The sequence below is a fragment of the Jaculus jaculus genome, chromosome 17 (assembly GCF_020740685.1).
Source record: "Jaculus jaculus isolate mJacJac1 chromosome 17, mJacJac1.mat.Y.cur, whole genome shotgun sequence".
NCBI classification, from domain to species: domain Eukaryota; kingdom Metazoa; phylum Chordata; class Mammalia; order Rodentia; family Dipodidae; genus Jaculus; species Jaculus jaculus.
The window spans coordinates 13,978,358-13,993,628 of record NC_059118.1 but is presented as its reverse complement, the minus strand read 5'-3'; the positions used below and the strand labels follow the sequence as shown (position 1 = coordinate 13,993,628).

At 39.8% G+C, this 15,271-nt stretch overlaps 1 protein-coding gene across 22 annotated transcripts in view; it reads right to left on the bottom strand.

Moving 5' to 3' along the window:
* The window catches only part of Arpp21 (cAMP regulated phosphoprotein 21), a 157,617-nt gene that overhangs the window by 65,075 nt on the left and 77,271 nt on the right, over nucleotides 1-15,271 (bottom strand). For 9 of the 22 annotated variants that reach the window (XM_045136734.1, XM_045136730.1, XM_045136729.1 and 6 more), the window contains exons 10-14: nucleotides 14,510-14,618; nucleotides 12,587-12,688; nucleotides 7,231-7,268; nucleotides 5,428-5,487; nucleotides 1,380-1,609 (exon numbers count right to left, since the gene is read on the bottom strand). In XM_045136734.1, coding sequence (XP_044992669.1) covers nucleotides 1,380-1,609; nucleotides 5,428-5,487; nucleotides 7,231-7,268; nucleotides 12,587-12,688; nucleotides 14,510-14,618 — 539 coding nt within the window. Of the gene's footprint in view, nucleotides 1-1,379; nucleotides 1,610-5,423; nucleotides 5,488-7,230; nucleotides 7,269-12,586; nucleotides 12,689-14,033; nucleotides 14,125-14,509; nucleotides 14,619-15,271 lie in introns of those variants that run through there. The other 13 variants (XM_045136737.1, XM_045136743.1, XM_045136738.1 and 10 more) reach the window with 13 other exon arrangements.

Below are 15,271 nucleotides of genomic sequence, written 5' to 3'. Positions count from 1 at the left end.
TGATATAGCTTTATTACCACTTATATATCTCAGATGAGCAAACAGGTACACAGAGGCTAAACCACAGGTCCAGGTTCATACAGTGTTCAAATACAGGAACTGAATCTATTAGTAGGATAATGATTTTACAAGATCAATTTTTGTAAAATATTTTCTACCTGTGATTGTCAGGGTGATCATTTTTATAAAAATAACGTATTTTAAACTTTATGTAAGTAAAGTTCATGCCTACTGAGGTGGGGCCAAGGAACATTCTATGATAACCTCAGATATTATCAGTAAGGTGAGTGAGGATTACAGAGCTTGATAACATAAGTTAAGTCCATGGCTAACTAGAAAACTGCAGTCGCCTATTTAAATAGTCCCTCCTGATTTTCTATAATGTAATGTCATTTATATCACAAGTTAATTTAAAGTCAAAGAGAATGGTGGTGATATGACTTTGGCAGTATGATGGTTAATGTTGGGTTCAGCTTGACAGGATCTAGAATCACCATGGAAGCAAATCTCTGGGCATGTCTGTGAGGGAATTTTCTAGATTAGGTTCATTGAGGTGTGAAAACCTACCCTAAATGTGGGTGACACCATTATGTGGGCTGAGGTCCTAGACTAAATAAAAACAATTAATAATAATCTATTAAATAATATCTAAATAAAATGACTGTAGCCTTGGTTTAGCAGCTAGGTGTACTTCCTATGCAAGCATTAGGGCCTGAATGTGTGTGTGAGTGTGGGGGGAATGGGGGCTCTGAGATTGTCTGCGTTTGAATCTCCAGAACTCATATTGAATGGATCATTATGGCTAAAAACAGTTGAAAACCCAGTTCTGTAGGGGAGTGGAAACCTGGTACTCTCCAGAGCTCACAAAAGAAGGAGGAGGAGGAGGAGGAGGAGGAGGAGAAGAAAAACAATATCAAGTTCAAAAATCAGTAAGAGACTCTGGCTCAAATAAGAATGGGTGAGACACCTGACACTCCAATTTGGCCACTATGGGCAATTGCACGAGTTACTACAAGGACGCATATGCCACACACAAGCACACACAAGTCAAAAAAGAGGGGCGGGGAGAGAGAGAGAGAAGGACATGAGCACCATCATTCAATATCCCTCTCTGTTTCCTGACTGCAGATACAATGTAACCAAGGACGCTTCATGCCCTTGCCGCCTCCACCATGACAGATTGACAGATAAGTCCAAGCCAACTGTCCCTTCTTTTCTTTTTGTTTCTTTTTAAAACTATCCCTTCTTTAAGATTTTTTTTGTTTTTGTTTTTGTTTTTGTTTTTGTCTTGGAGTTGTCACACAAAATGAGGAAGTAAATAATGTAGGCAGAATCCAAGAAATATCAGAGCAGGGAACCGTTTTTGTAAAACTACCTACCTGTTTTAGACAACTTCCCAGCACTTCTGGTGCTGGACGTACTGTCACCCCTGGTCAGCACCGTGATGCCCCCAAAACTCGCTGTCTTGGTCATGGTGGGCTTCAGATTGCGGTTGGAGCTGTCGGAGTCTGTGCTGCTCCATGCTCGCTGGTGGTCCGACCACTTAAGCTCGTTCTCCGAGCTGCTCTGTCGACTCCCGGAAGTCCTCCCCGAGCCATCTCTGTTGCCCCTGGAGCATGGCCACCGGAAAGATGCACATGGACAGTGTTATGCCACATGGCAGGGTGGGAGCTATGGCGGGGGGGACCTTGTTGGAAGAGTCATCTATGGGACATCCCTTCTTCAACCAAACAACACTACACACACCTGGATCATGTCCAGACAGATAACACATGACACACAGGTGACAAACAGAACAGCCAAATCTAGAGATGTCACATGATCCCTCTGGCAATGAAAGAGACACCATTAGAGAGACACATGGTATAAAATATAATCATTAACCTCTCTTGCACAGAGTATAAGGACTCAGTTCTCCTGACTGGAGCCAACTATGGGTTGATATCCAGGAGTCACTATAACCTTACAGAATCCTGGAAGTAATTCATACCAAAGAAGTGTTACTCCATGAACTCATGGGAAGAGCTGCATCCAGGGAGTTTCACTTTTATGGTCCAGGGAAACTGCGTTTTCATCCTTCCCGTATGGAGAAGCTTCTTAGACCAACAGTACCAGAATGACCCACGGACCTGAAACTCTTCCAGAGGACGGATGCAGGCACCACACACCTCGTTAAGTGAAAGAATCCACTCTTTCAAAATTCAGACAGAAAGAGGGCTAATGTGCTGAAAGTTATCCAGATAAATTCTGGGGATTCCAGAGTATCTTTAAGGAGTATGCAAAAATCACATGTGTTTTGTGAGTAAATTTGGTAAAATTTATATTTGCATTGCTTTCCAATCTCCTTAAGGGGTAACATTGTGTATATATTTGCAGGAATAAGGCATCATCAATGGATCCCATGGTTCTAATGGACTACAAATAGGTGAAAGGGACATTAATCATGAGTAATAAATATAAGCCCTGATTTAATATAGATATGCAATGTGACATATTCAAGACATGATCAACGGCTTTGTTAAAATATAATCTTTTTTTAAAAAATCATATGAGATACTGGAACTTGGCAAATCAAACAGAAACACTCAGCCAAATTATAAAGAAAACGCACAGATATTTTTGGTTTCTTTTATCGTTGCTTAGTTTTAACTAAACTTCTTTGATTTCTGGGAAATTTAAGAAGGTAAAGGGATTTATGACCTAATAAGCATAAAATAACTAAGTAGTTTGTGACAGAAATTTTGTAAAGCAAGGGGATAAAGTAGAACAGAAAACTCACAGAGCTAAAATATATTTTCAATACTATATTCCCTCATTAATGTTTTCTTACACTTTATGTCCTGAGGACCTCAGAGGAAACTGTTTCAGAAATTATGACCCCCTTAAAGGAGACCTGGCATCATAACAAAACATTGGCATGAAGATAAAGAGTGGTTCCTACCCTCGCCATGCTGGATATATCAGAAGGAATCCTCAGAACAGAAATGAACTCTTGTTCTACCACTAATTCTTCCCAGCTATTCCTCCTCTTATGACTGTGGATATAAGTCTCTATGGATGGAGAAAGTACCTTAACCATTGGCCAAATGACTTCAGTTCTTACACTGTTTTGCTGTTTAAGAAAGCCATGGGAGGTAGGGGGTAAGAAAATTTGACTTTTCAATGACTCAGTGTTCCATTCATGGCTTTTCTTCCAATGTCCAAATTCACCTTCAGTCTCCTATATACTTCTTATTATGATAACCCATATTTGACAAGGGATAACTAAACCATTATTTAGCAAATACTAATAGGCCAGGATTGGGATAGTGATCTCTTCTGTAGCTAAACTGGCATATTCATCCCAAGAAAACACTGGCGTGACGATATGGGGTGGTTCCTAGCCTCACTCACCATGCTGGGTATATCAGAAGGGAGCCTCAAGACGGAAAGGAACCCTTGTTCCACCACTAATTCTTCCCAGCTGCCCCTCCTCTCGTGACTTCAATTTCTCTTTGCAAGAAATATCTGTGGACGTAAATTCTAGTGTGACAGAATTTGTCTTTTCAAAATTGTATTCATCGTTTTTCCTGGTTTCAAGCTTCTTGTTTTTTAGGTGGCACCATCTGGCCTGGCAAAGCTATTTCTAGAGACTTAGAAAGCTCATCCAGACTTGTATCACATTCCCTGGTCAAAAGGTGACCCGAGACCCCCTTAGTATCTCTACTTATGCTCTACTAGCTCAGATCCTCCTCCCGAGCCAGAATTCTATGTATTTTTTTTTAAGGGAGAATTTAAGATTGTATTTTTAAGAGACATCATAAGCAGAATTGGAAATCAAAATGAACTATCTTAATGCTTTATGATTTTTAGATATATATACTTTGAAGCATACTTTATATTTCTCTACCCATTGATTAGTCATCTTAATACCAACAAGCTGGGAGGGAGTTTCAGAATTAAAATGCTTATTTATTTGGGCATGAAAGCATATGCATCATTGAGAAATACAGACTCAGATGCCTTCTTACTTTTTACATTCGATCCTGTCCTCCTTTAAGCGGAATCCAGGAAACAATGGTCATTTTCATCGGTCTTTTAGTTGGTAACTAGAATCCCATCCCGTGGCAGTCTTACAGCTCATACCACTTCTCTGATGACTGACAGCTAATGACATTCCTCTTCATTTTTGAAAATTGTATCCCACCCCCAAGGTAGGGATGGTATAGGCTTTGACCTACTTTAACCATTGTGTGCACGACCTTGTGCAAAGTTATCTGACTTTCTGTGCCTGGTTATCTGAGTGCGTAATGGAATCTATGCTGTGATGACCCTGACTATATGGCATTTCTGCTAGTAGATGATCTGATGGCTGTGTAAAAGCAATTAGGCCTCTTGGAGGTAAGAGCCCATGTTTTATCTAAATCCCAGAGTGTGTCAGTGCAGGTGTCAAGTGAGTTTTGCTGGCTTGTTTCTCCTCTGTGTTTGCAATGGAAAAGTGCATGGCTGCTTTCTTAACTATTTAGATGTGAAGCAAGCAATGTCTAATAATATATGAGGAAGGTACCAGGCTAGCATTTAACCTAAGAAAGTAAAGGAAGTGAACAAGCGAGTTCCCAGTTCTTATTTTCTGCCAAAGCCCAAGGGAACAGATGAACTCTACTAATAGTGAGGACCTATTTTCAGGCTGACTGAATTCATCCATATTCCTTTGTATTTTTTTTTTCTACAATGTTAACAGGATTTTTTGTTTTTTGCCTTTTCTATAGCAGAGATGAGTTTTAATATTCATCAATGTGTTGATACATGCATGCAAGACACTGAGAATTTCTACACTGTTTACCATATCTTCCTCATAAAGGATCCTAGACGGACATTAAGTAAAAACATTACAAAATGAGTATGGTCTCTGCTGTGATTGGGTTGTCAGCCTAGTACAGAGCTGGAAGAAGAAAGTTTAATCTTTCCTCTTATCTCACATGAAGTTTGATTTAAGTGGTTTATTATAATTGGAAGAAACTTTGTAGTTCCCTTTAGGAATTAAACTTATGCTTACAGTTTAAAATGCTATGACAGAGTCGTGATTTAAAAATTAGCAACCCCAATTGAATCATCATCAGTTTATTTTCCAGCATTGAGAATGTGTATATTATTGTATCCCACTTGGAGAAATTTTAATTCACAGTCATTTTCAAAGTGGAATTGTGGTGATATAGCGAGTCCCTGGGAAACAGATATTCTGAGTAAAATACTTAAGGAGGATACACCTAGTGATGGCTTCTCTGTCCCATGTCTTACCCTGTTGTCATGGGCAACAACCTGTACAAGGAGAGAACTGAACACATCTTACTTCATGAACAGAAATATTTGATACTAGTACACTTATATTTCACATGGATTCTGCCACATCATCTGAAAACACAGTTTAAGAAAGGGAACCATACCAACCGAAAGAGCTGTCTTTTCTTATAGGTCTCATTGCATATGTGACTGTCTTCCTGGAGCCTACTGGGAATAAAAACATGACGTTTATGACATAAAGCCTAAGGGTACTCAATGCCCTATGCCAAATCGATGAGTATTCCATCTCAGCACACCTTTCTTTTAAATCATTCTCCCATACTATAGTTTATATGTATAATGCCAAATTTTGCAGAAATAAATTAATGGCATCATGAAAAGATTTTATTCCTAACCTACATGAGAAAGACATAAAGGGTAGAGATTTAATTAATTATATTATGATTTATTTCCTTAAGATAATCTCCTTATGATAACACATTAGGGCATAATGGAAACAGCAACACCTCAAAGAAACTATCCAAAGCAATATATTTGGTTTTTACTTCTTGGGATCATTAAGGCATGTTCATATATGCACTGGATATGTATGACTAGTCACTATAGCATTAACTATGATCTGGTTTGAATAGCTGGAGCACTTAAGTATAAATGAATAAATAGGATTATGGAGTAAGATAGGGACATTATAGATTAGCAGATAGAGAATAGGGTCTCCACTGAAGAGAACTAACTGTAAGTGCTCACTTAATGTTTTTGGCACTGGCATAGAATTTTGGAATGTTTCACATGATCAGCAAGGTGATTAACTGTCATGGAGTCTTAGTTTTGCTGTAAATGGGGAATCTGAGCCTATATCTGAAGGAGTGTAGGGTTGTTATGCAGCACCTCATATGGAGCTCTTTTTGTAGTTTCATTTCTATCATCTAACTGATGATTCTCTTGAGGTTTAATTACTTGAGGATTTCCAACTGTTAAGGTAAATGGCGATTTTTATTTTCTTTTAAATTAGTTATCTCCAAAGCCCAGTTTAAATTTCTAAGTACTGTTATTAACTTAGCCTCCATTTTAATCCATTTTGTAGGGACACACATTAAGCTGACACTTGAAATAGAATTAACTACCGCTTTATTTACAAATTCTGTCTTTATAAACCAAGTTATTGACTTTGATTTATGTTAAATAAGATTAGTGGAGCTCCTGTAGATTCCTTCATTTGTCCTTAATATGCACAATTTTACCAATGGAACAATTTAATATCAGTGTTGGTTTAGATGAGTTTTTAACAGGTGTATGCTAAGTTTTAAAATATCCACTCACTTTTTTTTTATCCTCAAGACATTCCATAAATTCAATGCTCCCCTTATTTCAGAAGTGCCTCTCTCTATTGAGGGAGGTCAGATCAAAACAGGTGCATTGGTTAAACCATTTTAGATCTGATTTCTAAGTTGTTCCTTCTGTGATGACTAGTGGATAGTTTGGAATAAGGAACTTAAAATTATATCAATCCATTCATTTGGTGCAGTGATTTAAAATTATAGGACAGATGAAGTGCTTGATAGTGCCAAATACACAAATAGTTTTGGAAACCTGTTCAGGTAGTCAGTGAATGTATGACTGTCTGAGTGGTCTCCATGTTTCTTTTTCAAATTCTTTGTGATTGTTACAAGAATTATATATTTGGGATGACGAGAAATGGAGGCTTTAAATAAGGAAAATGTTTAAGCTCTGGAAATAACTGAGAAATCTTTCTCTAATTAAATACTTTTCATACATGTTAAGTAACATATATATGTGAGTATACATGTGTGTACGCATAGATATATGCATTTATTTATGCATATATTCAATCACATGCTTATATGTGGGATATATATGTATATGAGAATGTACATGACACACAAGACAGACTGCTCACTTAATGACATAAAAAAGTAAATTTCATTTTACCTGTTTTCCAAATAAAGGCTTTCCTGGGAGCATACTGACTGAAAAATAAAAATAAAAATAAAAGAAAACAAGGGGCTGTGTCAGATGTGCTGGATGGGATGATAGAACCCAAATCATTGTCTCATTTTAAAACTACTTTCCCCCTCTAGGGGAAAAGGTTTAAGAACATGATTTACAAATTATATAAATAAAATAGGAGAGAAATAGGTTAGCTTTAGCAGAGTAACCAGTTCTCATGCACCAACAAATATTTTTCCATCAGGTTGTCTCCAGGTCTGAACAGACTAAGTTCCGGTCAGCACCATGGACAGAAGAGACCGCTGGGCGGGAAGCTGCATGGCTGTTGGGATGTAAGCATGTCATTTCCTCTGAAGCTGCAATGGAGAAGCCTTCAACAACAGCCAAGGGCACAGGTTCAAACCCAGACCGAACATGCAGACTTGACATGGCCCGCCCAGGAAGTCCCCATCCTGTAATCCCTGCCAGAGTAAAAGTCACTCTCAAGCAAGAAAGAGGTGACCACCACTCTCTCAAAAGTGAAGAAACATGATCAATTATTAAATCTATGTAAGGGGAAACAGAACAAAAGACAGTTAATGAAGAAATGAAGATAATTTGAAAATACCATTGACTGTCTTCTGTCTGCCATTTCTTAAACTTTTACACAGAAAGTCAGTGGCTTTCTGCTATGAGTTCATGCTGAGGAAAAGTGGATCAAGTTTGATATAAACAGAGATGAAGAGAAGGCTACATAAAGTATGGTGTTTATTCCAAAACACAGGGTGGCTGTACTTGGTAAGTAGGACAAAACCATTTCAAAGTATTTGATAATGAAATTTTCATGTACAAGCTTATAGTTGGAGATTTTCAAAATGACAAATTGACCTGGGAAAGGAATAAATAGAGACTCAACAGTCCTATCTTATGATTATTTCTCTATAGTATGTTGCTGATTTTCATCATAGGATCCGAAGAAGACATCTTGTTGCGCCTTCCCAACATTTTCAAAAATGACACAAAGACAGTAGTTATGGGGTGTGATTCAGTAACTGATGGAAATAAAGTTTAGTAAAGGAATATTAATAGCTTGTACATTTAATGGTAGGGAAAGATAAAACTGTCACAGTCATTAAGTAACAACATTCAAAGCTGTCACTTATATGTATTCCCAGATAGAAAAGGTTTCTTTTACTTTTAAAGGAGAAAAATGATTTTGTCTAATGGTTTAGAGTTTTCACCCAGATTATACTCTCAATGTGCTTGCAGTGCATGCTTTCCTTGATAGCTCTCAAAAGAGGGACCCCTCACATGCTGGGATGGACAAGCAGGAGCATTGGGAAGCCCCAGTGACACACAAATTGCCTCAGCAAAGTATCTTCCAGTCAAAACATACCTGTCTCAAAGACACTGGTCTATGACCTTGTCCCATAACCCAAAGTTAGTAACCTCAGGTAAAATTGGCCAGAAAATAAGCTTAAACTCACACACACACACACACACACACACACACACACACACACACACAAATAATTGCTTTCAAATATTAGAAAAACAAATTTGGTATGCGACTTGAGAACTAAATTTATCTGTATTCTTCCAAATATTTAGTCTTATCTCAAGACACCAAAAATTTCAAACTATAATATGAAATTTAGTTTTTGTAGAAAATTTGCAGGGCAACATGCATACTTTGGTTATATGGCTACATATCAATGCATGTGCATGCACACACATGCACTCTCACACGCTCACACATCTAAGACACTGAGAAATATTCAGAGCATTCTCAAGAACATATCTAATGTTTAGATACATCTGACTAGAGTGAAAATGATAGGACCTCAAAAACTCTCTACTGTTACCTAAAGAAGCAATATATATATATATATTGAGTATATATATAAATACTCAATATTTAAACCTGCTTGACTGTTGAATGACTGCTACTGTAATAGCAACTGCTGAGGAAAACTGGTTTGTAAGTTTTTAAATTATGAAGAAACAAAATGAATAACTAGTTAGGATCATAATGAGACTCGTGTAACACCGTGTTCTTTATGCTGGCTCCTTTGTGTTTGTTTGATAATGAACTCACTAAGCATGAATTGTTATTTTGTGAAAAATGATCTTGAGCCTCTCGAGAAAAACATTCGAGGGTTTGGATGAAGTGTGTGGAATCAAGTAGACCTTGTGTGAGGGGCTTTGTCAAAGTGGGTGTTCAGGAATGTTGACACGGCCATTCTAGAGCCTTGGAAGAAGATAAGGTAATGTCTTGTTGATATAGGATCGTCCACAACTGTCCCCATCTCTTGATACTAACAAGTGTGTGTGGCACTTCCTACACTGTTCCGGTGTTCCGTGCTTCTGGTAGTTAACAGTAGGAGTGAGGATACATCAAATTCAATCATAGGTCATAAAAGACTGAAGCCTTCCACGTGGGCTTTCTCACACAAATCACATTCTCCAAAAGAAGTTAGTTGTGGTTTATGGAGACACCCAACAGCCTTCAGGGAAGCCCACCCCGTCAGATAACTGCGACCTCCACACTCTTGTGTGCAACTCAGGCCTAGACACATGTGGTTACTCAGCCAGTTCTTCACATGGATCCAGGCACAGCTGAGAGCTGAACAGAGCTCTCGGGTCAAAAACCGTGAGCTGGGGTCATCTGCCAAGCCACCCCAGATCCCTGACCTTGGGGACTATGAGGTCATAAGTAGTTCTGGTTTGTTTTAAAATGCTTTCTTTTGTAATAATTTTTCATATTCAATAAGATACTGATCACTGAATACCAACAGCATGGCTGCATGTCTGTAACAGCCATGGGTTAAGAAGAAAGACACAGGGCATGGCTTTCCCTCCCACCTTCCTTCTCTCCTTCCCTCTCTCCTTCCTCCTTTTTCCTTCTTTCTTTCCTTCCTTCCTTCCTTCCTTCCTTCCTTCCTTCCTTCCTTCCTTCTTTCCTTTCTTCCTTCCTTCCTTTCTTCCTTTCTTCCTTTCTTCCTTTCTTCCTCCTTTCCTTCCACTTTAAACTAGTAAAGCTGCTAAGGACCCAGCTACAGCTCACCTCTGTTCCTTCAGAAATCACTGTACTTTAAGAGCAGCTGACAAATGATGCTCTGGAATAGGAACTTCCTCTGTTTGCTTTACTTACAGGAAAACGTTATAAAGGCTTAAAACAGCCATGCTTGACTCAAATATTTTCTCTGGGACCCATGTGTACAACTGTTAATGTCTATATTTTCTTTACATGCAAGCCATGCAGGGCCCTTCTCCATGGCCAGTAGACTTAGTAATTACAGAAGTGACATGGATTTCATTCTTACCATACACAGGCATCCTGGCCGGTCTTTTTTTTTTTTTTTTGTTACATAACTCTTTCAGTATCTAAGCCATGCGTCATAGCTTTAACAAGATAACAATATAGTTTTCTTTAGCTGCATGATGTGTATTTTCTTTTTGACACATGGCTCATTCACAAAATGCTTAACTTTTCAGAACTAGAGTACAAGGGGGAAATGCTCACTTATATTTACACATGTGTGTAAGAGAGAGAGAGAGAGTGAAGGAGAAAGAGAAATGAAGACAAACTAACATTCAGATGAAATTCTCTCTAAAGTATAACCAGAAGAGAACATACTGCCTCCCAGGTGCCCCCATGCCTTCTCATGACAATGAAAATCCTGCTTGTCACTTCATTCTATTATATCCTGTGAACACCGTGAAAGGTCTGATGGGTGTCAGGGTGCTCTTTGTAGTACCAACACTTCTCACACGAATGTCTAAGTGGCCCATGCAAATGAAGAATTTCCCAGAATTTTATCTAGGTCTCTAGTCAGGGTGACTTCAGTCTCACTCTTTTATGTCTTCCTGATTTTGGAGCACTGAGCAAGCATCGTCAATCACTAAGATTCTATTTTAGTGTGTTCAAGAAATGTAGAGTGAAGAGGAGTTTAAATGTGGAGAAAAAAAAAATCACAGGTGGAAGAGGCTGATATTTCTGCAGCTTCAGATTACAGGATTTTTATCAGTGGAGGGAGGGTGGAGAACAGACATTGGCCTTGGCTTGTTACCAGCCAGGACAGACACTGCCTACCAACCAACCGCCAAGCTCAAGTGTCCAGCTGGCTCGGTGAGAACTCTAGGAAGAAGTCATTGTAGATTTCTGTACTTGATGGAGAGATTCCAGGAATGCTGGTCACTGAGGACCACAAAGAACCTCACGTGACCACTTCTGCAGACAGAAGAACCCAGAACACTTGAGAAGACTCAGGAAGAATCACGGCCTGAAAAGCCGTGCCGATTTCCTGCTATTTGAACTTGCTTGCATCGAAATACAGCCTCTATTATTTTTATTTTTTATACTTTTAAATCTCTATCTAATTTAAATACATTTAATCATGACCTCACTGGACAAAATGAATGTAAAGTGTCCCCCATAGGTTCCTGTGTTTGAATTCTTGATCCTAAAAAGGTTGTGCTGGTCAGGAAAGTTGTGGAACCTTTTGAAGGTACAGCCTTACTGGAGGAAGTCAGTCGTTGTTGGGGTGGGCCTCGATGTTTTACAACTCTGCCCCATTTCCTGTTATTTTGCTGTACTTCCTCCTTATGGTGATAATGTGACTCTAGCTTCCTGCTCTCAGCATGTCTTCCCATCCCTGGAAGCTGAAATAAACTATTTTTCTTCCCTCAGTTGCTTCTGGTTGGTTATTTTGTCCCAGCAACAAGAAAGTAACTGATAGGCTGCAGTAAGTTTTAAAAAATAAAATTTAACACACACACACACACACACACACACACACACACATTTGGTTGTGGTTGGAACAAAATTGTCCTGTGATTATTCCTTTGACAAATTGTTCACAGACTGGATCTGATAGGAATTCAGGAGAGAAATGAGTATTTATCCATCTAACTTTAGTGTTATAAACTGTCTACATTTGCTAAGGACTCAGAAAATATTCTGTGCAATGTGTCTATGTGATAGGTGACACATGCTTCTCTCTTTTGTATAAAGTTGGTAGTTTTTAAACATTTGCTAATAGGGTTATCTGCTATTTCATTGTGAAGTTGTTTCTGAAACTATGGAAACCCTCTGTGCACTGTTTTATCTAACTGAGCTGAATTGTATTCTCTACTCCTATGGGTTACATCTTGGGAGCACACTCAGTCTCTGGGCTCATTTTCCATTAATTCCCTGAGCCAGGTCCTCTCCCAGAAGCACCTGCGTTTGCTCCCATGCAATTTGCTCACTCGTTCCAGCTTTTGTTCTTCCTGCCGACTCACTGTCTAGGGAAAGTGGCTGCCTTTTGGCTGATGGAAGGACCATACTCAAGAGGCAATGAAAATAACTACTCACATCATGTGAAAATATTCTCTCCCTCACTCTCTGATACTCCTCTTCTCTCTCTTCAATTGATTTACTTCGTCTGTCATCTCTAAATGGATTCATTCTGTTTTTCTGAACAGAGAAAAGAAATCAGGAGGGTTATCCATGTTGAGCTGTGAATGAGGCCACTCTCAGCTGAGAATAGTAAATGCTCGCTGAAATAACTGGAGCATGGCAAGTCTCACTTCCCCTGCGCTCTGAGGAGACTGGGTTGGGAGAGAGGAGGCAGTATGTGTCCATCTCGGTTGTGTCCTTTTTTGGCTGAAAGTAGCATAGGGATTCCAAAACAAGTGAGCTTGTATGTACCTCAGGGGTTGGGCTTGACATGAGTTACCAGGGATGGTCTCTTCGGCCTTTGCTAAGCTGGGTGGCACTAACCTCCTCACAAGGGGGCTGGATGGAAAAAGAGGGGACTCAAAGGGGCGGAGGGAAGAAATGGATCTGAAAACTTGAGGACTGAATGGGACAGAAAGGGAAAGGTGGGTATTCTCTTTCTATCCCCTCACTTGTGTTTTTAATTCACTGGGTGACTGATGCTAGTGAATTTTATCAGGATGGTGGACTCAATCTAGAAAACCTATTTGCTGAGAAGGCTCAATGCTGGGACGCTAAAAGAACAACAAAGAACTCAGCATGAGAACTTCTTATCTTCACCCTCACCTGATCCACTTCTTGAATCTGAGCTTCCCTCCCACCTAACATGCGCCATTCCAGATAATGTGCTCTGCACTAACCACATTCATCCATCCGTTCACCAAACACCCACTAAGTACATGTCACAGGCACGTTTCACCGTCACCAAGAGCCGCAGTGCAGCTCAGGGGTGGTGGCCGTAGTGGTGGGAGGATACAAAGTGCAAATGATAAGCAGGTTTATTTTTTAAGCGTGTCATAGATGCACACACCAGTTCACACTGACTCACTGGGACTCATTAAAATGCGATCTTGAGTGAGATGCATCTTGTCTTACCTTTAAGAATTCTAAAGCAAAGTCATTTTCAAAATTATCTATTTTGATCGTCAGAGACACCAAGTGCAGTCATAAGAACATTCATGTGACTTTCTTTTGTTCTTGGGAATCACTTAAAGTTTTTTTTTTTTTTCTCCTTGTTATTTAGCTACTTTTTTCCTCATTGCACTGGATCCCACTCCTCCCCCACCACCATCTAGAAAAGAGATTAAATAAAGTCTCTTCACCCTCACCCGAGGAGCATGGTTAAAGCTGATCAGGACCCATGGAAGGTTTTGTCACAAGCAGCATACACAGGGACACAGTTCTGCCATACACCATGCAAAACAAGCAGACAACGTCCATGAGCTATAAGACATGGGAGGAAGGGCGGGAGACTAGAACATGAACTCCATCCTTTCCCGTGAAGACCTATTTTAGGATAGTTGCAAAATCCACCTGTCCTCACCATTACAAGGATTGTTCTTTACAGCTACACCGGTGGGTCATCGGTCCGCATTGATAATCCAGCTCAATTTGTGCACAACGGAAGGACAGAGCTGTAGGGAGTGGAGCGACTGGCAGAGTTACACAGACATCTGGAAATGCAGCGGAAAGCTTTTCCCACACAGCTCAGAGCCTGCAGCATCCCGGCCCCTCCCCCGCAACATGCAGCAGAGACCGGGCCAAGCACCACCCATGCAGCCCAGCACAGAGCCATTGCTAAGCAACCGAGACACGCGATTTGGATGCCCATCCATCGAATGCCAAAAGGGGAGGCGAGGAGCGCCATAGGGTTTGGAGAGAGAGAAAAAGCAGCAGAATCAGAGGCATGGGGAGGAGGACTGAGAGGCAAGGGGGGGGGGGACGACAGGGGAATGACAAGAACATGAGTCAGCCCACCTTCAAAGACAACGTCAGCCACTCTCAAACTTGAGAACCAACCTGATTGTCTTCTTTATCAATACTAGAGTTATCTCGCTTCAAGATAAACCGCTTCTGGGATTCTTCACCTTTTTCATCTTTTAAATGTTCACAAAACCTTTGCTCTGGTCTGCCAGCAAAGTAAAACATATCAATCAAAAAGGTCTTTTTTATCCCCCTGTGGTTAAAGTTATTTCTTAGCATTGTTTTCCCCCACAGCAACATTTTACTTAAGGGAAAATTAAAAAAAGGTCCTGATATTAGAGTTGCTGGCAATATAGAAGTGGGTAATCACATGTCATTTCACATGTGTTGTGAGAATAGCCTTTGCTGTTTTGAATGTTCAGTCTTTCTTTATTTCACTCTCATCACCATGGATGAAGTGAAAGAAAAAAATTTAAAGCCCACACATATGTAGTCAATAGTTGTTTTCCTGAGCTATTTTGACCTTTATCACTCCTGAATTCAAACAATTCCCCATTCAAAAACTCAAGCAATAGGTATTTTTTTTTTTAAAAAAACCTTATTTCAATAGTGGAATTTTAACCTACGATCTTACATATGGTAAGCAAGTGCTCTGCTATTGAGCAACACCCCAGCCTTCCTAGTGCTTTTTATTTTGAGACAGAAATGAAGTGGCCCGGGTTGGACACGAAGTCGCGATGTAAGGCTACACCTTGAACAAGCTGTCTTCCTGCCTCAACTTCTTGGCTGGCTGCCATTACAGAGCTGTGCCGTCAGTATTAACGCATATTTAAAATTCAGGAGACCAACAGTCACCAA